The sequence below is a fragment of the Xyrauchen texanus genome, chromosome 41 (assembly GCF_025860055.1).
Source record: "Xyrauchen texanus isolate HMW12.3.18 chromosome 41, RBS_HiC_50CHRs, whole genome shotgun sequence".
Taxonomy (NCBI): domain Eukaryota; kingdom Metazoa; phylum Chordata; class Actinopteri; order Cypriniformes; family Catostomidae; genus Xyrauchen; species Xyrauchen texanus.
In genome coordinates this window covers 1,913,299-1,930,339 of record NC_068316.1, presented here as the reverse complement: position 1 = coordinate 1,930,339, position 17,041 = coordinate 1,913,299, and the positions used below count along the sequence as shown (strand labels likewise).

The window sequence follows — 17,041 nt, the reverse complement described above, 5'->3', positions numbered from 1 at the left end:
GCTGCCATGTGGCTTATTAAATCTTCTGTTAAAAGATAATGTAGTAAACTTGCTATACTGAACTACAGTCACCATTTTTAATATTCCTCAATGTTTTCGGAAAATAATGTTCTCTAATTGGAAAATTGAGGAAATTAGATGATACCATTAGACCAAAATAGACCAGCTGAAAACATTTAGATCAGCATAAGCTGATTCTGGTGTATCATGAACTTAATTATGCATATATGTAAATAAGGCCGCCTGCTGCTGGTTACTGCAACAGTCGCTGTATCTCGTGGTTTTGACAAACGGTGGGTGTTAGGAGAAAAGCGAACAAGCTGCGTGCAACAGAACAATTAGCGGCTGCTCAGTCATGCCAGAAACTGCATTCATTCACGCCAGCAATCTGACTTTCCACTTTTTTGTCAGGCAAAGTCAAAATCCAGCATTTATTATGGACTTGTACAGTAAAGTCTGTTTTCCAGATGGCATTATGCATCTTTAAGTGCAGCTAAAAAGCGGAACAGTGAAATGACACGCGCTTGCGCAGCTATTAAACTGCCGTTTAAAGTTGACGTACATTTGGTCTGTTGTTAATGTAGTGATTTATTTATTCATCCTGACTCCTTGAATTATAATCCTTGAAATTCCTACTAAATGTATGTTGCAGGATAAGAAAAGATTATGTGCAGTGTTGATAAGAAGGCATCCTTTAACCTTCTGCTTTTAAAGCTTCAATCTTACACATTTTTAGTAGTGGTCGACCGATATATCGCAGAGGCCAATACATTTTCCCATTTGGTCGTTGTTTTTCTTGAGGCCCCCGAAAATCACCTGCTTGCATGTGAAGTGACTGAGGCATGTATACGACCTGTCATGGTTGGTTTTGTTGTTGCGTGCCATCGTGTTAGTACAATAATAAACCGGTGTGCAAGTCCAAGGTATAAGCACTTCACGTGTGCTATAAGTAAATGTTTTATTTACTATCACTGCATGTACAATTGGTTTGATCCGATGTTTTTTGAGTAAATGTGATTGCTAACGTGGACATTTAGAACATAGCTAGGTTTTGCTAGCATGTTTTAACACTTTGCTAGGTGTTGTTAGCAAGTTTTAGCACTTAGCTAGGTGTTGTTGGCCTGTTTTATCATGATGCTAGCATGATTTTAGCATGTTTAGCACTTGCTAGCATGTTGTTAGCATGATGTTATAATGTTTAGCACTTTTCTAGATATTGGTAACATGGTTTGGTATTTAGCTAGGTGGTGTTAGTGTGTTTTAGCACTTAGCTAGATGTTGTTGGCCTGTTTTAACATGTTGTTAACATGATGCTAGAATGTTTAGCACTATTCCAGATATTGTTAACATGGTTTGGTATTTAGCTAGGTGGTGTTAGCGTGTTTTAGCACTTAGCTAGATGTTGTTGGCCTGTTTTAACATGTTGTTAGCATGATGCTAGAATGTTTAGCACTATTCCAGATATTGGTAACATGGTTTGGTATTTAGCTAGGTGGCGTTAGCGTGTTTTAGCACTTAGCTAGGTGTTGTTGGCCTGTTTTAACATGTTGTTAGCATGATGCTAGAATGTTTAGCACTTTTTCAGATATTGGTAACATGGTTTGGTATTTAGCTAGGTGGTGTTAGCGTGTTTTAGCACTTAGCTAGGTGTTGTTGGCCTGTTTTAACATGTTGTTAGCATGATGCTAGAATGTTTAGCACTATTCCAGATATTGTTAACATGGTTTGGTATTTAGCTAGGTGGTGTTAGCGTGTTTTAGCACTTAGCTAGATGTTGTTGGCCTGTTTTAACATGTTGTTAGCATGATGCTAGAATGTTTAGCACTATTCCAGATATTGGTAACATGGTTTGGTATTTAGCTAGGTGGCGTTAGCGTGTTTTAGCACTTAGCTAGGTGTTGTTGGCCTGTTTTAACATGTTGTTAGCATGATGCTAGAATGTTTAGCACTTTTCCAGATATTGGTAACATGGTTTGGTATTTAGCTAGGTGGTGTTAGCGTGTTTTAGCACTTAGCTAGGTGTTGTTGGCCTGTTTTAACATGTTGTTAGCATGATGCTAGAATGTTTAGCACTTTTCCAGATATTGGTAACATGGTTTGGTATTTAGCTAGGTGGTGTTAGCATGTTTTAGCACTTAGCTAGATGTTGTTGGCCTGTTTTAACATGTTGTTAGCATGATGCTATAATGTTTAGCACTATTCCAGATATTGGTAACATGGTTTGGTATTTAGCTAGGTGGTGTTAGCGTGTTTTAGCACTTAGCTAGGTGTTGTTGGCCTGTTTTAACATGTTGTTAGCATGATGCTAGAATGTTTAGCACTTTTCCAGATATTGGTAACATGGTTTGGTATTTAGCTAGGTGGTGTTAGCGTGTTTTAGCACTTAGCTAGGTGTTGTTGGCCTGTTTTAACATGTTGTTAGCATGATGCTAGAATGTTTAGCACTTTTCCAGATATTGGTAACATGGTTTGGTATTTAGCTAGGTGGTGTTAGCGTGTTTTAGCACTTAGCTTGGTGTTGTTGGCCTGTTTTAACATGTTGCTAGCATGATGTTAGAATGTTTAGCACTTTTCCAGATATTGGTAACATGGTTTGGTATTTAGCTAGGTGGTGTTAGCCATGTTTTCGCACTTAGCTAGGCATTGCTAGCATGTTTCTGGACATAGCTAGGCATATTAGCCCATTTGAGCACTTAACGCATGTCTAGTCAATCTGTCTAGCATTAATGCATGTGATTAATTAAAGTTAATGGGTACATTTTTCTTAATTGTGATTAACATTTGTTGTGATAGGCTGAAAAATACTTGATTTCTATGTATGGTGCAATTTAATTACCACAGAAGCACATCAAGTTTGAACTATCATGAAGATGCAGAATGAGATGCAAGCGTTTTTCATGTGGAGTTCAAAACTGGAGCGCTTTACTGACAGGATCAGAATCATGACTAATGTTTTCACTGGCATTTGGCTTGAACCACCAGGCTTCAGAAGCGGTTAATAATAATATGTTTCATTTATATAGTGCCTTTCCAGAGCTCAAGGACGCTTCACAATAAAGAACAATAACAAAAAAGAAAAAATGTGGACAGTTGCCCAGTCGGGAACAAAAACAAATGCAGTTGCATTTGGTCAATGTCAGTGAGACGATCGTTCAGTTGGAGTGCTCGTATATTACAATAACACGTGAACATGAGACAAAAACGCAACATTTCTGTATTCGCTTAAAATTCCTTTATTTGGCCGGTAAAATGTGATTCGTGCACAATATTCATGTTTATCTCAAATAATTGTTTATTATTTAAAGCTAAAGTGTGTAACTTTTCTATGTTAAACTACTTTCTTATCCGGTCCCAATATGCAGAAACCACTATAAGTAAGCCATTCGTTGGCTAAGCGTTAACACTGTTTCTGCGGCGCTATAACAATTCCTTCTGTTTTGAGTGACCCGTCCAGCCCGACACAACAGCATTGACTGAATCAATGGCGTTAGGTGAGGGCGGGACTATCCGTTTGTTCGGTCAACAGCTGAAGGCTTAAAAACTATGTTTATTGTTATGATTCTGTTCAGTGGTGTTAATGGTGCAGAAATGAACACTTCAGCTTTAAATGCATATAATTATGTAATCACGATAGGGCCGCTAAGTAGTGAGAATTACTGCAACTGGAGTTGCTTTGACACTTGAATTGATTTGACAGCTCAGGTTGATTGATGCTGAATAATTTTGCGGCAATGTTCTGATTGCGAGAGTGAATGTTACTCTTTCAAACAAACAATTTTATCATCATTGTCAAGTTATTTTTAACCACAGCGTTCAACATGCTTTATGGAGTTTACTTCACTACTGGCAATGACAGACTTTGTTAACCGAAAATGAGCGACTCTGCATTTTCATTCGACTGGATTAACCGTTGTGAACTGCTCAGCAGGGGCTGCGCTTTGCTGTGAATCTTGTGACACCATTGATCTAACCTAACCAACAGGGCCTTTTTATGTCTTAAATTGCAGAACTATGTTTTTGACACAACGTGGCAGATTAAGTAGCCGTTAAAGTGGCTTAGTGATGGAATTTACTAAGAAGTGAACGGACGGATGAAAGTTACCTATACCACACAGCAGTACACAGCCTTACTCGTGCTTTATTTTTAGACATGTTCTTCAGAAGCGATGGCGATGCAGACCCCCCACCCGCTTCTGTCAGTGGCTCCTGTTGCCATGGCAATGGGAGTCAGTTGCTCAGGAGACCTAAGGATGCAGGGCTACCAAGGAAACAATGTTGGTTCTTAGGAGGAGGGGAAGGGAGCTAAAAATAGAATCTGGGTACTGTTGATTTGCCTCTTTCAATTCTCGTAGCTTCCCAACTTCATCTGAGTTCATCATGACATTGATGAATGTTTTCAGCCGCTCCAATAAAACACCACCTGAGAGGAGTGTAGCGCTCTATAGATTTTGTTTGCCTTCTGTTCCTTTTGTTTTGCCTCTAAGTTTTTGGATTTCAACATCAATTATTAGAAGAAAAATCTTGCAGTGCTATTAAAGTATGCATGCTCCAGCAAATTCAGGTTGCATTTATTTGTGGCTTTGACTTTGTTGTACACATTTCTACCCAGACTTATGCTACACAACTATACATTTAGGTCAGCCAAGTGATCATGCATATACACTAATAAGGTCATCCATGTTTTTCTCATGGCCACTACTGGTAATTATTTCTTCCAGCGTTGTCCATTTATAATCAATCACAGATTGATTATAAATGGTGAATCTATGTATTGATGATCATTGTCCCATGTGTGTCAAACATGTTGAGTAATCCAGTGGTGGGTGGCGTAGTGGCTAAAGCACAGGGCTGTTAATCAGAAGGTCGTTGGTTCGAACCCCACGGCCACCACCATTGTGCCCTTGAGCAAGGCACTTAACTCCAGGTTGCTCCGGGGGGATTGTCCCTGTAATAATTGCACTGTAAGTCGCTTTGGATAAAAGCATCTGCCAAATGCATAAATGTGAATGTAAATCCAAACATCATCTGCAGCCTGAAACTGAACTTTTGGTCAGATTTTAGGAGTAAACGCACTTAACAGGATACTCCCTTACTCCCTATTTAGTGCATGACTTAACCTCCAGTGTGCTGTCTGTCTGCCCTGGTCTCAGAACAGTTATAGGAGAGCTATAGGATGATCCCTTGCTCCCTATTTAGTGCATGACTTAACCTCCAGTGTGCTGTCTGTCTGCCCTGGTCTCAGAACAGTTATAGGAGAGCTATAGGATGATCCCTTGCTCCCTATTTAGTGCATGACTTAACCTCCAGTGTGCTGTCTGTCTGCCCTGGTCTCAGAACAGTTATAGGAGAGCTATAGGATGCTCCCTTGCTCCCTATTTAGTGCATGACTTAACCTCCAGTGTGCTGTCTGTCTGCACTGGTCTCAGAACAGTTATAGGAGAGCTATAGGATGCTCCCTTGCTCCCTATTTAGTGCATGACTTAACCTCCAGTGTGCTGTCTGTCTGCACTGGTCTCAGAACAGTTATAGGAGAGCTATAGGATGATCCCTTGCTCCCTATTTAGTGCATGACTTAACCTCCAGTGTGCTGTCTGTCTGCACTGGTCTCAGAACAGTTATAGGAGAGCTATAGGATGATCCCTTGCTCCCTATTTAGTGCATGACTTAACCTCCAGTGTGCTGTCTGTCTGCACTGTTCTCAGAACAGTTATAGGAGAGCTATAGGATGATCCCTTGCTCCCTATTTAGTGCATGACTTAACCTCCAGTGTGCTGTCTGTCTACACTGGTCTCAGAACAGTTATAGAGAGTTATAGGATGCTCCATTGCTCCCTATTTAGTGCATGACTTAACCTCCAGTGTGCGGTCTGTCTGCACTGGTCTCAGAACAGTTATAGGAGAGCTATAGGATGATCCCTTGCTCCCTATTTAGTGCATGACTTAACCTCCAGTGTGCTGTCTGTCTGCACTGGTCTCAGAACAGTTATAGAGAGCTATAGGATGATCCCTTGCTCCCTATTTAGTGCATGACTTAACCTCCAGTGTGCTGTCTGTCTGCACTGGTCTCAGAACAGTTATAGGAGAGCTATAGGATGATCCCTTGCTCCCTATTTAGTGCATGACTTAACCTCCAGTGTGCTGTCTGTCTGCACTGTTCTCAGAACAGTTATAGGAGAGCTATAGGATGATCCCTTGCTCCCTATTTAGTGCATGACTTAACCTCCAGTGTGCTGTCTGTCTACACTGGTCTCAGAACAGTTATAGAGAGTTATAGGATGCTCCATTGCTCCCTATTTAGTGCATGACTTAACCTCCAGTGTGCTGTCTGTCTGCACTGGTCTCAGAACAGTTATAGGAGAGCTATAGGATGATCCCTTGCTCCCTATTTAGTGCATGACTTAACCTCCAGTGTGCTGTCTGTCTGCACTGATCTCAGAACAGTTATAGGAGAGCTATAGGATGATCCCTTGCTCCCTATTTAGTGCATGACTTAACCTCCAGTGTGCTGTCTGTCTGCGCTGGTCTCAGAACAGTTATAGGAGAGCTATAGGATGATCCCTTGCTCCCTATTTAGTGCATGACTTAACCTCCAGTGTGCTGTCTGTCTGCACTGATCTCAGAACAGTTATAGGAGAGCTATAGGATGCTCCCTTGCTCCCTATTTAGTGCATGACTTAACCTCCAGTGTGCTGTCTGTCTGCACTGATCTCAGAACAGTTATGGGATACTATAGGATGCTCCCTTGCTCCCTATTTAGTGCATGACTTAACCTCCAGTGTGCTGTCTGTCTGCACTGGTCTCAGAACAGTTTGAAATGCACATTATTTTCATCATAACTCCACATAAAGCCTCTGAAAGACTTTGGATGAACACATTTATTCCCAATGTGAAAATACAGTAAATATATCGGATAATTTTACTGAATCTGAACATACAGTCCACGTACGTGGTCATTGTGTTTAACAGGCGTGCCTTATCCTGATAAATGGCTCAAGTTTTAAATATGGCATATGGGATGAAACCAGAGACTCTAATCTTTCGACTCAAACAGGTTTCAGTGTAAAAACTCAATCAGGTTTCTTACCAGATGCAGTTTTGTTGGCATTTCAACCAAACCCAAACTTCTCTGCAATCGCCGGCATGTTGTTTTGTCACATGACTCCGTGCATTGAAAGTTTAACCCTTTATGGACAGCACAGAGTCTCCTGAGATCAGTCGGTAGTTTATTACACAATAATGTATCTCCCCGATTTAGTGCAAGTACAATAACAAACGGGCGGCTTCTCTCAGTTCTGGTTTATGTAACCGGGCCAATGAGTTTGTGTTTTGGGTCCCTGATGGCCTGGACGCCACTCGTTTGGGGATGCGGCATTGATATGACACATTCAGTGGACAGGCGCACTGTGAGCATTACGGTCACCATAGAATCAGACCGTTTGGATAAATGGGTGGAGAACACTTGTTTTTGCTTGAGTGAACCTTTGGATTCTCCCAGTAGAGCAGGACAACCTTTATTCAGTGGTGTTTGCGAATCGTCCTGCACCATTTGTACCACAGAAATAAAGGATACAGCATGGCATGCGGCTTGAGAGCTGTGCTTTTTACTTTTATAAGCGGTCGAACTTACAATTCCCACCAAGCAGACAATAAAATCTGATAGACTTGCATGTCTAGCCATATCTAGGATGTGTCCTGCAGGAAGTTCACATGCTAGCTAGCGTCAATCTTCTCTGCTGAATGTAATTTGAGCACGGCCATCACTTTAAATCATCCTCTGATTATTGTCATCTTCAGCGTTCTATCCAGCTGACAGCATCAGTGTTTATGTAACGTGGGTCATTAGCAGGTCAGGGCTGGTGGATAGATGTCCTACTGAAACAACAGTTACTGATGGAGGAAATTAGACTCGGCTTGTGTAATCGCTGTGACAGTTTTGATGTTGATGGACGCCGTGTTGGCCTGCGTTAACGTTTGCGGTAAAGGTGTGCTGACAAAGTGTCTGAATGTTTGAATTGGAAAGTGTGAAATATACAGTAAGAACTCCGCATGTAAATGTTGTTGACTGTCATCGCTTGTAATTTTTAACATTGAAACATCTAGTCCAGAGTGACTTTTTAACGCCCAAAGCATGACTTTCAATTGTTTTACTGGGGCGCACTGACCACTAATCACAGGGCTGGCGGTTCGAGTCCCGGCCCACATGACTCCACATGCCGAAGTGTCCTTGGGCAAGACACTGAGCAGCTCTGCCATCATTGGTGTGTGAATGTGAGTGTGGATGGGTGATTGGGACACAGTGTAAAGCGCTTTGGGAACCTCTAAGGTTAAAAAAAGCGCTATATAAGTGCAGATCACTTTTATAAGAATGTTCGGTTTCAAAACCTATTAGGCTCTTTCGAAAGTATCTGTGGCATTATGTAAAATACTTTTAATTTGGCAAATTATCATGTATCTTTGAATCTGTGTTAATTAAGAGCATGCCTCAGATTGTACTGATAGAGCTTCACTAACTTAAAAAAATAAATAAGGAACATCTCTATAAAGAAATTAATGTTGTTGATGATGATGATGATGATGATGATAATAATAATAAACATAATATGGATACCATCTAATTATATATTGATTATAATTAATTAAATATTATTTGTATTATTATTGTTGTTGTTGTTATTATTTATAAAGAGCTGTTTCATTTTCAAAAGTACCACTACTACTACTACTACTACTAATAATACATATAATATGGATACTATCTAACTATATATTGATTATTATTAATTAAATATTTATTATTTTTTATTATTATTATATTTATGTATTTAAAGAGCCGTTTCATTTTCAAAAGTTCTACTAATAATACAAATATTAATAATAATTATTATTATATTTACTCTAATAAATTGTAATTTGTCTGTAGTTAACTGGTTAGTTTATACAAAAATACAAATTCTGTCACCTACTTATCCTCATTTTTTTATCCTCTTCTATGTAGGGCTGGGCGATATTTATCAATATTTATCACGATTAAAAATAACTCCACGATATCGACGATAAGCTTTTGAGTAATTTTCGATATTTAGCCTGTGTTCTACATCTGGACATGCGTGTTGCTAAAAACGCTAGTTAGTTTGGCTTTCTTATCGTGCTTTCAGTTCTTCCTACGGAAGCCGATCGTCAAGCTCGCGAGGTGGATTGTAAGATTGACGGCAGCACGGGGCAAGCGGTTCCTAGAGTTGGGAGCGGCTTTGTGCGGATTTCTTCTGCTTCAGTGGAAACGCAGACTCTGACTGTATGAAGTTGCTATTGCCCCGCTACGCAGGTCATCGCGATCCGGACCCCAGATTGAATCCATCTTGACTGCAAGACATCATGACGCCGGTTACATCGTATCTGATCTTTCTGCACTGAAACACGCTTCACTGATGCCCGGGCCGGACCCGCTTCCTCTTTTCACCACATGTGCGTAAACATGAGGTGCGTGTTTCCAGAGCGCCTTTAGATCACAAGCGTTTTTTCTTTCTAAATGTAGTTTTATTAATCAGCATGTTCCAAACCTTTAATAATAAACAAATAGATTTCTGTTCTTGTTTTGTGAAATTATCCAGATGTCATCATCTCTGACAAGGATGAAACACAAAACAATGACTAGTTTGTAGTTTAGTCTTTCTGACTTTAATGAAAAAATGGTCCATTTCAGACTTTTACATGTTCAAAAGTTTGTCTCTCGGGACACCCCTGAACCCCCAAACAGCATCAGTCCTCAGTCACAAGGGCTTCTATGCCCCATACTTGGATATCTGTATGTTAAGAAATATGAAAATAATTTTAATGTAAAAACCTTCATTATGATTCAAAATGAACAGATCATCTTATAACATTCATATCCAACTGTACTCAGTTGATAAACTCTATAAAATATTGTCATATTTTCACAGAAGATCCCGCAGACACCCATGCACTGCCGGTGTCTGGACCTCCAACACAGTTTTGTAAAGACTATTTAGACTGTTTAGGATTTTGTTTTCTCTTCTTTTTTTGGAAATCCCAAAACAATGCAAATGCATTCAGTATCGTGATAAATATCGATATCAAATGATATGAAGAAGAATATTGTGATAATATATTTTGCCATATCGCCCAGCCCTACTTCTGTGGAACAAATGATGTTGACATCCTCAGTCACCATTCACTTTCTTTGAAAGCGTGACTGAGATTAACATTCTGACAAGGTCATACGGTTTTAAAAACAACATGATTGTTCGGTAATGATCCATTTGAAAAGGTTCTGTTTATTTGTAACAGTTTCGTTTTTTTCAACTGGCATTCTTGCATTTGTTTTTCCTCGTTTGGGTGAATCTTCTTTGTTTCCTTCTCTGTTAAGAAGTATAAATGTGCCATTATGCACAGGAATTCAGACACGTACAAATACAGTTTTCCACGGTAGGAAATGTTAAAGATCAGTGACTATAACAAAACCATTAACCCTTAAACCTTGACATCACATGTTTTGGGCCGACCAGCTTGCCAGGACAAAAATAAAATAATATGTAGGACATAAAAATGTCTTGATTATCTAGGGTCTGCATTAAGACCTGTTCATCTAATGAGCTAATACTGATATTATAATGCTTCCAGACCGAATATGTTCCCAGAAAGACCTCAATGAGGTTATTCAATAGATTTGCTCTCTATAGAAAGATGCAAACACGGAGTATGCATCCAAATCTTGCATGCAAGAAAATGTTCATTAAGCCAAACCTCATTATTTTGGTCACATGTTGCCTTAGGGATGATAGTACCATGTCACTGTGCGAGAGAGGAGGGTGGAAAAGATGGATGCACAGAGGACAACGTGGAGAAAACGAGCGAGGCAAAGGGGAGGGGATCTCTAGACTCGACACAGGGAGGGAGCTGATTTTAGACTGCGAATGAACAGCTGCTTTAGGAGGCATGTGATTCATGCCACTGCAGAATGCTCGCAGAGAGAGAGAGAGAGAGAGAGAGATGCTTCAACCCAATCTCAGTGCTTCTTAGTCTATTGTGTGCATGCAGAAGCAGAGGAGTAGGTTACATTACGCATCCTCCTTTAACCAGGGCTTCTTACTCAAGCTCAAATCCACACATTTACATTGCAACACAAAGGACTAAGCCTTAAAGACATCCAAACAAGAAGCAGAGAAAGAGGAACAGAAGCATGTCCTCTTTCTCAAACCAGCCGGCATGTCCGTTTTCAGAGTACAGCGAGCTATGTAAAGCCCCTTCGATATCCACGCCTGCCGCCCCTCAGGGGTGGAACTGGCAACATGGAGACCTGGGGGCGCCACCGACCTTCGCAGGTGGCCTTCAGGCCACAGGTCTTACGGATGAAGACAAGCTATGCTTCTACGAGTCGCCTTCGGATCTCAACGTTCCCGGTCGGGGAATCGTTCCTGCAAGCATGTCATTTGGCAGTGCTGGGGACAGTCCTGAAAGCCCCTCTTCCTCGTCGCTGTCGTTGCGATGCACGACAGACAACAATGGAATGATGCTTCTGGCACCTGCTCTGGAGTCACCTGTAGGTCATGAAGATGTTCCATCGCCACTTGAACCTCTCAAACCGTCTCCGTTATCTGGACTGCTTCCGGATTCGAGTCCCAGAACGCCGTCGCCTCATACGCCTCCAAACTATTGCGTCATTGGTGTTGTGAATGACAGCTACCTTGAGGGTGGAGATGAGGTTACAGGTGGGCGCCCGAAGGCTGAGGGGTCGTCGGATGAAAGCGAAGAAGAGGAAGACCTCGAGCCTTGTTTCATGGGAAGAGCTGAGCAACAGAGGAAGGTGATGAGACGAGCAATGTCCGAGTGTTCACATCTCTCCGTGCCCGCCAGCCTCCAGCTCCCGGACAAATATCCCGGTGGACGTGTTCTTGACGAATTATTGTTGCCCGGAGGAGGGCCCCGTCACCAGCATGCGGCGGCAATGAAACGCTCCCTCACCGTCGCAGACGACCAACCCCCTACACCACCGCCAACTCTTTCAGCGGGCGCCACTCGCAACAACCTTAGCGAACTAAACTTTGCCCCTTTCCCAACACTCAAGGACCGAAGTAGCTTTCCCCTTTCGCCAGTGGAGGACCTCTTGGAGGGGCCGTTCATTGACAAGGACCAAGGAGTCGTTCTGCCAGTGCCGGTGACTACACGTGCCGTTAATGGGACCTGCAACAAAGGTGAAGACAAAACCGACCCAATTTCCGTGACACATGAGGGTAGGTGGAAATGCGGGCACTCTGTGGTTTCCAAATGTTGCAGATCACACACCTTTCTAACAAGGCATCGTACTTTAGAGGATTATTCAAGTATTTGAAGTGAGGGTTTTCATTTAGAGAGGTATAACTTGGCCTAATTATCCTAAGAAACTATTAAATTAAAGTACAAACAGGGAAATGTGAGATTGTCACGGAATATCACGGTAGACTGGAGCAGAGGTAGGTGATCCATATACACAGTGTTGTGTCGTCTATGTGTATGGCATCATAACGCCACTGCCGAACGCATGCTCATTAATGTCTCCAGATGATCTGAGGACAGTCGGCGCAAGTAATACTCAAAGCAAAGACTCGCCCCTCAGCTAATCGAGGTCAGAAACTCTCGCCAGCGTGTGTTGCATTTTTAATGATCGTTAGATCTGCAGATACCATCCCTCCTCGACACAAGTATTGGCTAAAATGAGCATCCTTACTAGTGTGCTATCTAAAGGCAGCAACGTCGACGTAGACAGTTAGCCGTCTAGTTTCAGAGTATTTTCTAAATAGTAACTTATAGTAATATATATAGGGGGGTTAATTCAAATGAAACAGATTTCAGATTTTATTTATTTTTTAAGATGAAGGTCTCATTAAAACTGAATAGGAATCTTTTTGGCAGGCCTACATCGTTTATTTGTGTCCTTTATGGATAGATTTGACTGTTTTAGTCTAGTCCCAGACTTCAATTATAAACTAGGGATGCACCGATCAGGATTTTTCATGGCCAATTCTGATACCGATTTTCTTTGTTTAAGTAATAGACAAAAAGAATGAAAGAGTTAATTAAAAAGATGTTTATTTGCTCTTTTACAGGCCAAACTGACCTTAAATGGAAAAATAAATAAAATAAATATCTGTAGCTATGTGAAATTAGAGGCAACAAATGCATATCGAGCACTAGTGGTGCACCGATCAGGAAATTTGAGGCCGATACGATCCCCTATTTTTTTTACACTAATATCGGCTTTTTTTTAATTTTATTTTATTTAATTTTTTTTTATTCCCTTTGCCACACTTTTGAAAGTTATAAGTTAATGCACTATGAACTAACATGAACTAACAATGAACAATTGTATTTTTATTAACTTACATTGATTAATAAATGCTGTAAAATATATATTGTTTATTGTTTGTTCATGATACCCAATGCATTATCTAATGTTATCAAAATTAAAAACAATTATTAAATGTTACCAAAAGCTAACATTTATTTGTATTGAAAACAGGTATGAATATTTCTGTTGTCAATATCAAAAGGTCATAGTGACGCACTGGCAACCAGTCAAATCCATGAGAGCATCACACACAGTAGAGATACTTTCAAAAATAAGAGATCAATTACACGCTTTAAAACTGCTCCAGTGACAAAGCATTAATATCTATGATTGTTTACTGTCTTTGGCGTCTTGTTGTAACACAAATCATGAACTAAGCAAATGTGTGAAGACGCGGTGTCGTTATCGATCTGTTATTAGTGGTATTGTGACTAATATTAATCTGATTTAAATTGGGATCCTCAGAGAATAGCACTCCAGTGGCCATTCTGTCAAGCATCAAGGACTGAGCAAGCGCTCATTAGAGGAGCAGTGTGTGTGTGTGTGTGTGTGTGTGTGTGTGTGTGTGTGTGTGTGTGTTCGTGTGTCTGTGTGTGTGTGTCTCTGTGTGTGTGTGTGTGTGTGTGTGTGTGTGTGTGTGTCTGTCTCTGTGTGTGTGTGTGCGCGCGCGCGCGTGTGTGTGTCTGTCTCTGTGTCTGTCTCTGCGTCTGTCTCTGCGTCTGTCTCTGTGTTTGTCTCTGTGTGTGTGTCTGTCTCTGTGTGTCTGTCTCTGTGTGTCGCTGTCTGTGTGTGTGTGTCTCTGTGTGTCGCTGTCTGTGTGTGTGTGTCTCTGTCTGTCTGTCTGTGTGTGTGTGTGTGTGTGTGTGTCTGTGTGTGAGTCTGTGTCTCTGTGTGTGTGTCTGTGTCTCTGTGTGTGTGTGTCTCTGTCTGTGTGTGTGTGTGTGTGTGTGTGTGTGTCTGTGTGTGTGTGTGTGTGTCTCTCTCTGTGTCTCTGTCTCTGTGTGTCTCTGTCTGTGTGTGTGTGTGTTTGTCTCTCTCTGTGTCTCTGTCTCTGTGTGTCTCTGTCTGTGTGTGTGTGTGTGTGTGTGTCTGTGTGTGTCTGTCTCTGTGTCTGTCTCTGTGTGTGTGTGTGTCTCTCTCTGTGTCTCTGTCTCTGTGTGTCTCTGTCTGTGTGTGTGTGTGTGTCTCTCTCTGTGTCTCTGTCTCTGTGTGTCTCTGTCTGTGTGTGTGTGTGTGTGTGTGTGTGTGTCGTCTGTGTGTGTCTGTGTGTGTGTCTCTGTCTGTGTGTGTGTGTCTCTGTCTGTGTGTGTGTGTGTGTCTCTGTGTGTGTGTGTGTGTGTGTGTGTGTGTGTGTGTGTCTGTGTGTGTGTGTGTGTGTGTGTGTGTGTGTGTGTGTGTGTGTGTGTGTGTGTGTGTGTGTGTGTGTGTGTGTGTGTGTGTGTGTGCTCATCTAAAGGATTGGGATGGGAAATAAAACCAAGAAAATGGTCCAAAAAAAATTCTGTGTGTTTTCAGATACCATATGGATTAAGTGAAAATTATTTTTCAAAGTCATCAGGGTCACAATATGTGCATTTAATACACAGAAAAATTAAGCCAGAAAATAAGCTCTAGCAAGAGAAAGGAGTTGGTCATTTTATTTCGAAAACATTAAACATTCAGCATTTATGTATTTTGAGAAAGACACATGCATGTTACCTGCTTCAAAAATAAAGTTGCAATGAAAAGAATTAAGCATATATTGCATTAGATAACTAGATATCATCTGCAAACAAATGCATGCACTTTTCTCAGCCATTTATTTTAATTAGTTCCGCTGAAGTTCATCACATTAACTTTAAACAATTTCCTCTAATGTTTGACAACCACAACATGTCACAAATACATTGTATGTTCATTTTCAGTACTATTGTTTTATCATTGCCAACCTAAGAAGCTTCTTATTGTGAAACATTCTGCATGTGCTGTATTTTAAAATAAATGCCACTTGCTTTGATATTTTGTAGTCTAATGCAATGACATTGAGACATTAAGTGTTCAAATGCTGTTTGTAATTATACAGATAGCCTCTGTCAAGGGCTTACAGTTTCTATAAGCAGATTTACCTTTTGTTACATTTAGAAGCACATGACTGCTTTCAATTGCAATTAGTAAACCGTGTCCTTATCATTATGTCACTGCCGGATATAATTGAGTGATGGAGCTTTACACTAATGCACTGTAATACATTATACAATCTAATAGCTTTCTGGTAATTGGTTTGGTTGGGAGCAAAGTTGTATTGCACTTTTACTGTACAGTTGCTATCAAAGCATTTAGCATTTAAAACAGCAGCTCTCATGTTGAACTGTGTATGTACAAATTACAAACAAGCCTCAAAATCTGGTTTGATCATCTCCGTTACAATAATGAACGCAATCTGTTATAACTAATAACACACACATTATCATATTGTTCTTGTACATATTGAACACATCATTCAAACATTCACAGTGTAGGTTGGAAAAAGTATGTGAACCCCTAGGCTAATGACATCAACAAAAGCTAATTAGAGTCAGGAGTCGGTAAACATTGCATCCAATTAATGAAATGAGATTGGAGGTGTGGGTTAGAGCTACTTTGACACTGCAGTTTAGTGCCGCCTCAACGTGGGCGGGATTATAGGCTGATCGTCATAGTTGCGCCGCCTCTACTGCCGTGACATCAACTTTAAAACTAGCTGGCTGATGTCGTGTCGACCCTTTCTGGGATATACTATGACAGGACCAAATAGTACCGTTAGTTGCTTAGTCATGGCACTTTTCCACTGCAGTTTAGTACCGCCTCAACGTGGGCGGGATTATAGGCTGATCGGCATAGTTGCACCGCCTCTACCGCCGTGACATCATCTTAAACATGACACAAAACAATAACACGAGCGCTAGCTGTTAGCTGCTAGCTCATTGTGATGCATAAAGCAGTTGTTGATGGTGATTTTACACAAGTGTAACAGTTAAATTGGCCTGATTGTTTTAGAAGCTTCCAGTGGCTGCTCAACTAAATAAAGTGAAGCTTTCAATCAGAGTCCAACAACACTCTACCTCCCATTGCTCGCCGGTCTAGATAGCATCCATTTGGTCGAACCACTTCAAATTTTCCTTGATGGTTCTGTTGTCACTTTTATGTTTTTTTCACTGTTGGTAGGTCCGGTGGTAGCCGTGTGCGGCCAACAGCTGAGATGCGTCCTGAAAGACATTTTCGTTTCTTCATCGCTAACGAGAGGGAACGCCTGCTCCTCGTTAATTGACCACGGCGTGATTTTGCGCATAGCCATTTCTTTTATCAATTCGAAAGTCACGTGAACAAATGATACCGTTTTCACTGTTGCTAACTTTAAAACTAGCGGGTTCATGTCCCGTGTCGGAAATCCAGTGACGCTGGTAGTGACAATTCTCTCTGACCAATCAGTGATCTGCAGGATTTTGACGCCACATTTAGTATCGGCTCGGCTCGCTTGGGACCTCGACCGAGATGGTACTAAAAAAAGCACCAGGTACTATCCATAGTGGAAAACCTCTGAAAAGCGAGCAGAGTCGAGATGTACCGTGCAGTGGAAAAGCCCCATTAGACAAATTGACTGTAAATGGAGATGATTTAGTGCTATAGGTACTCTCACTAGAAGTGGCCGTCCAGCCAGGATGACTCGAAGGGAACACCGCAG

General features: G+C 41.1%; 1 protein-coding gene across 4 annotated transcripts in view; it reads left to right on the top strand.

Moving 5' to 3' along the window:
- LOC127634152 (microtubule-associated protein 4) overlaps positions 1-17,041 on the top strand; it is a 93,810-nt gene that overhangs the window by 53,728 nt on the left and 23,041 nt on the right. Inside the window, exon 1 of one of the 4 annotated variants that reach the window (XM_052113561.1) lies at positions 11,118-12,247. The exons of the other annotated variants lie outside the window; for them this stretch is intronic. Within the exon in view, the coding sequence (XP_051969521.1) occupies positions 11,197-12,247 (1,051 nt within the window). The 5' untranslated portion in view covers positions 11,118-11,196. Of the gene's footprint in view, positions 1-11,117; positions 12,248-17,041 lie in introns of those variants that run through there. 4 annotated transcript variants of the gene reach the window in all.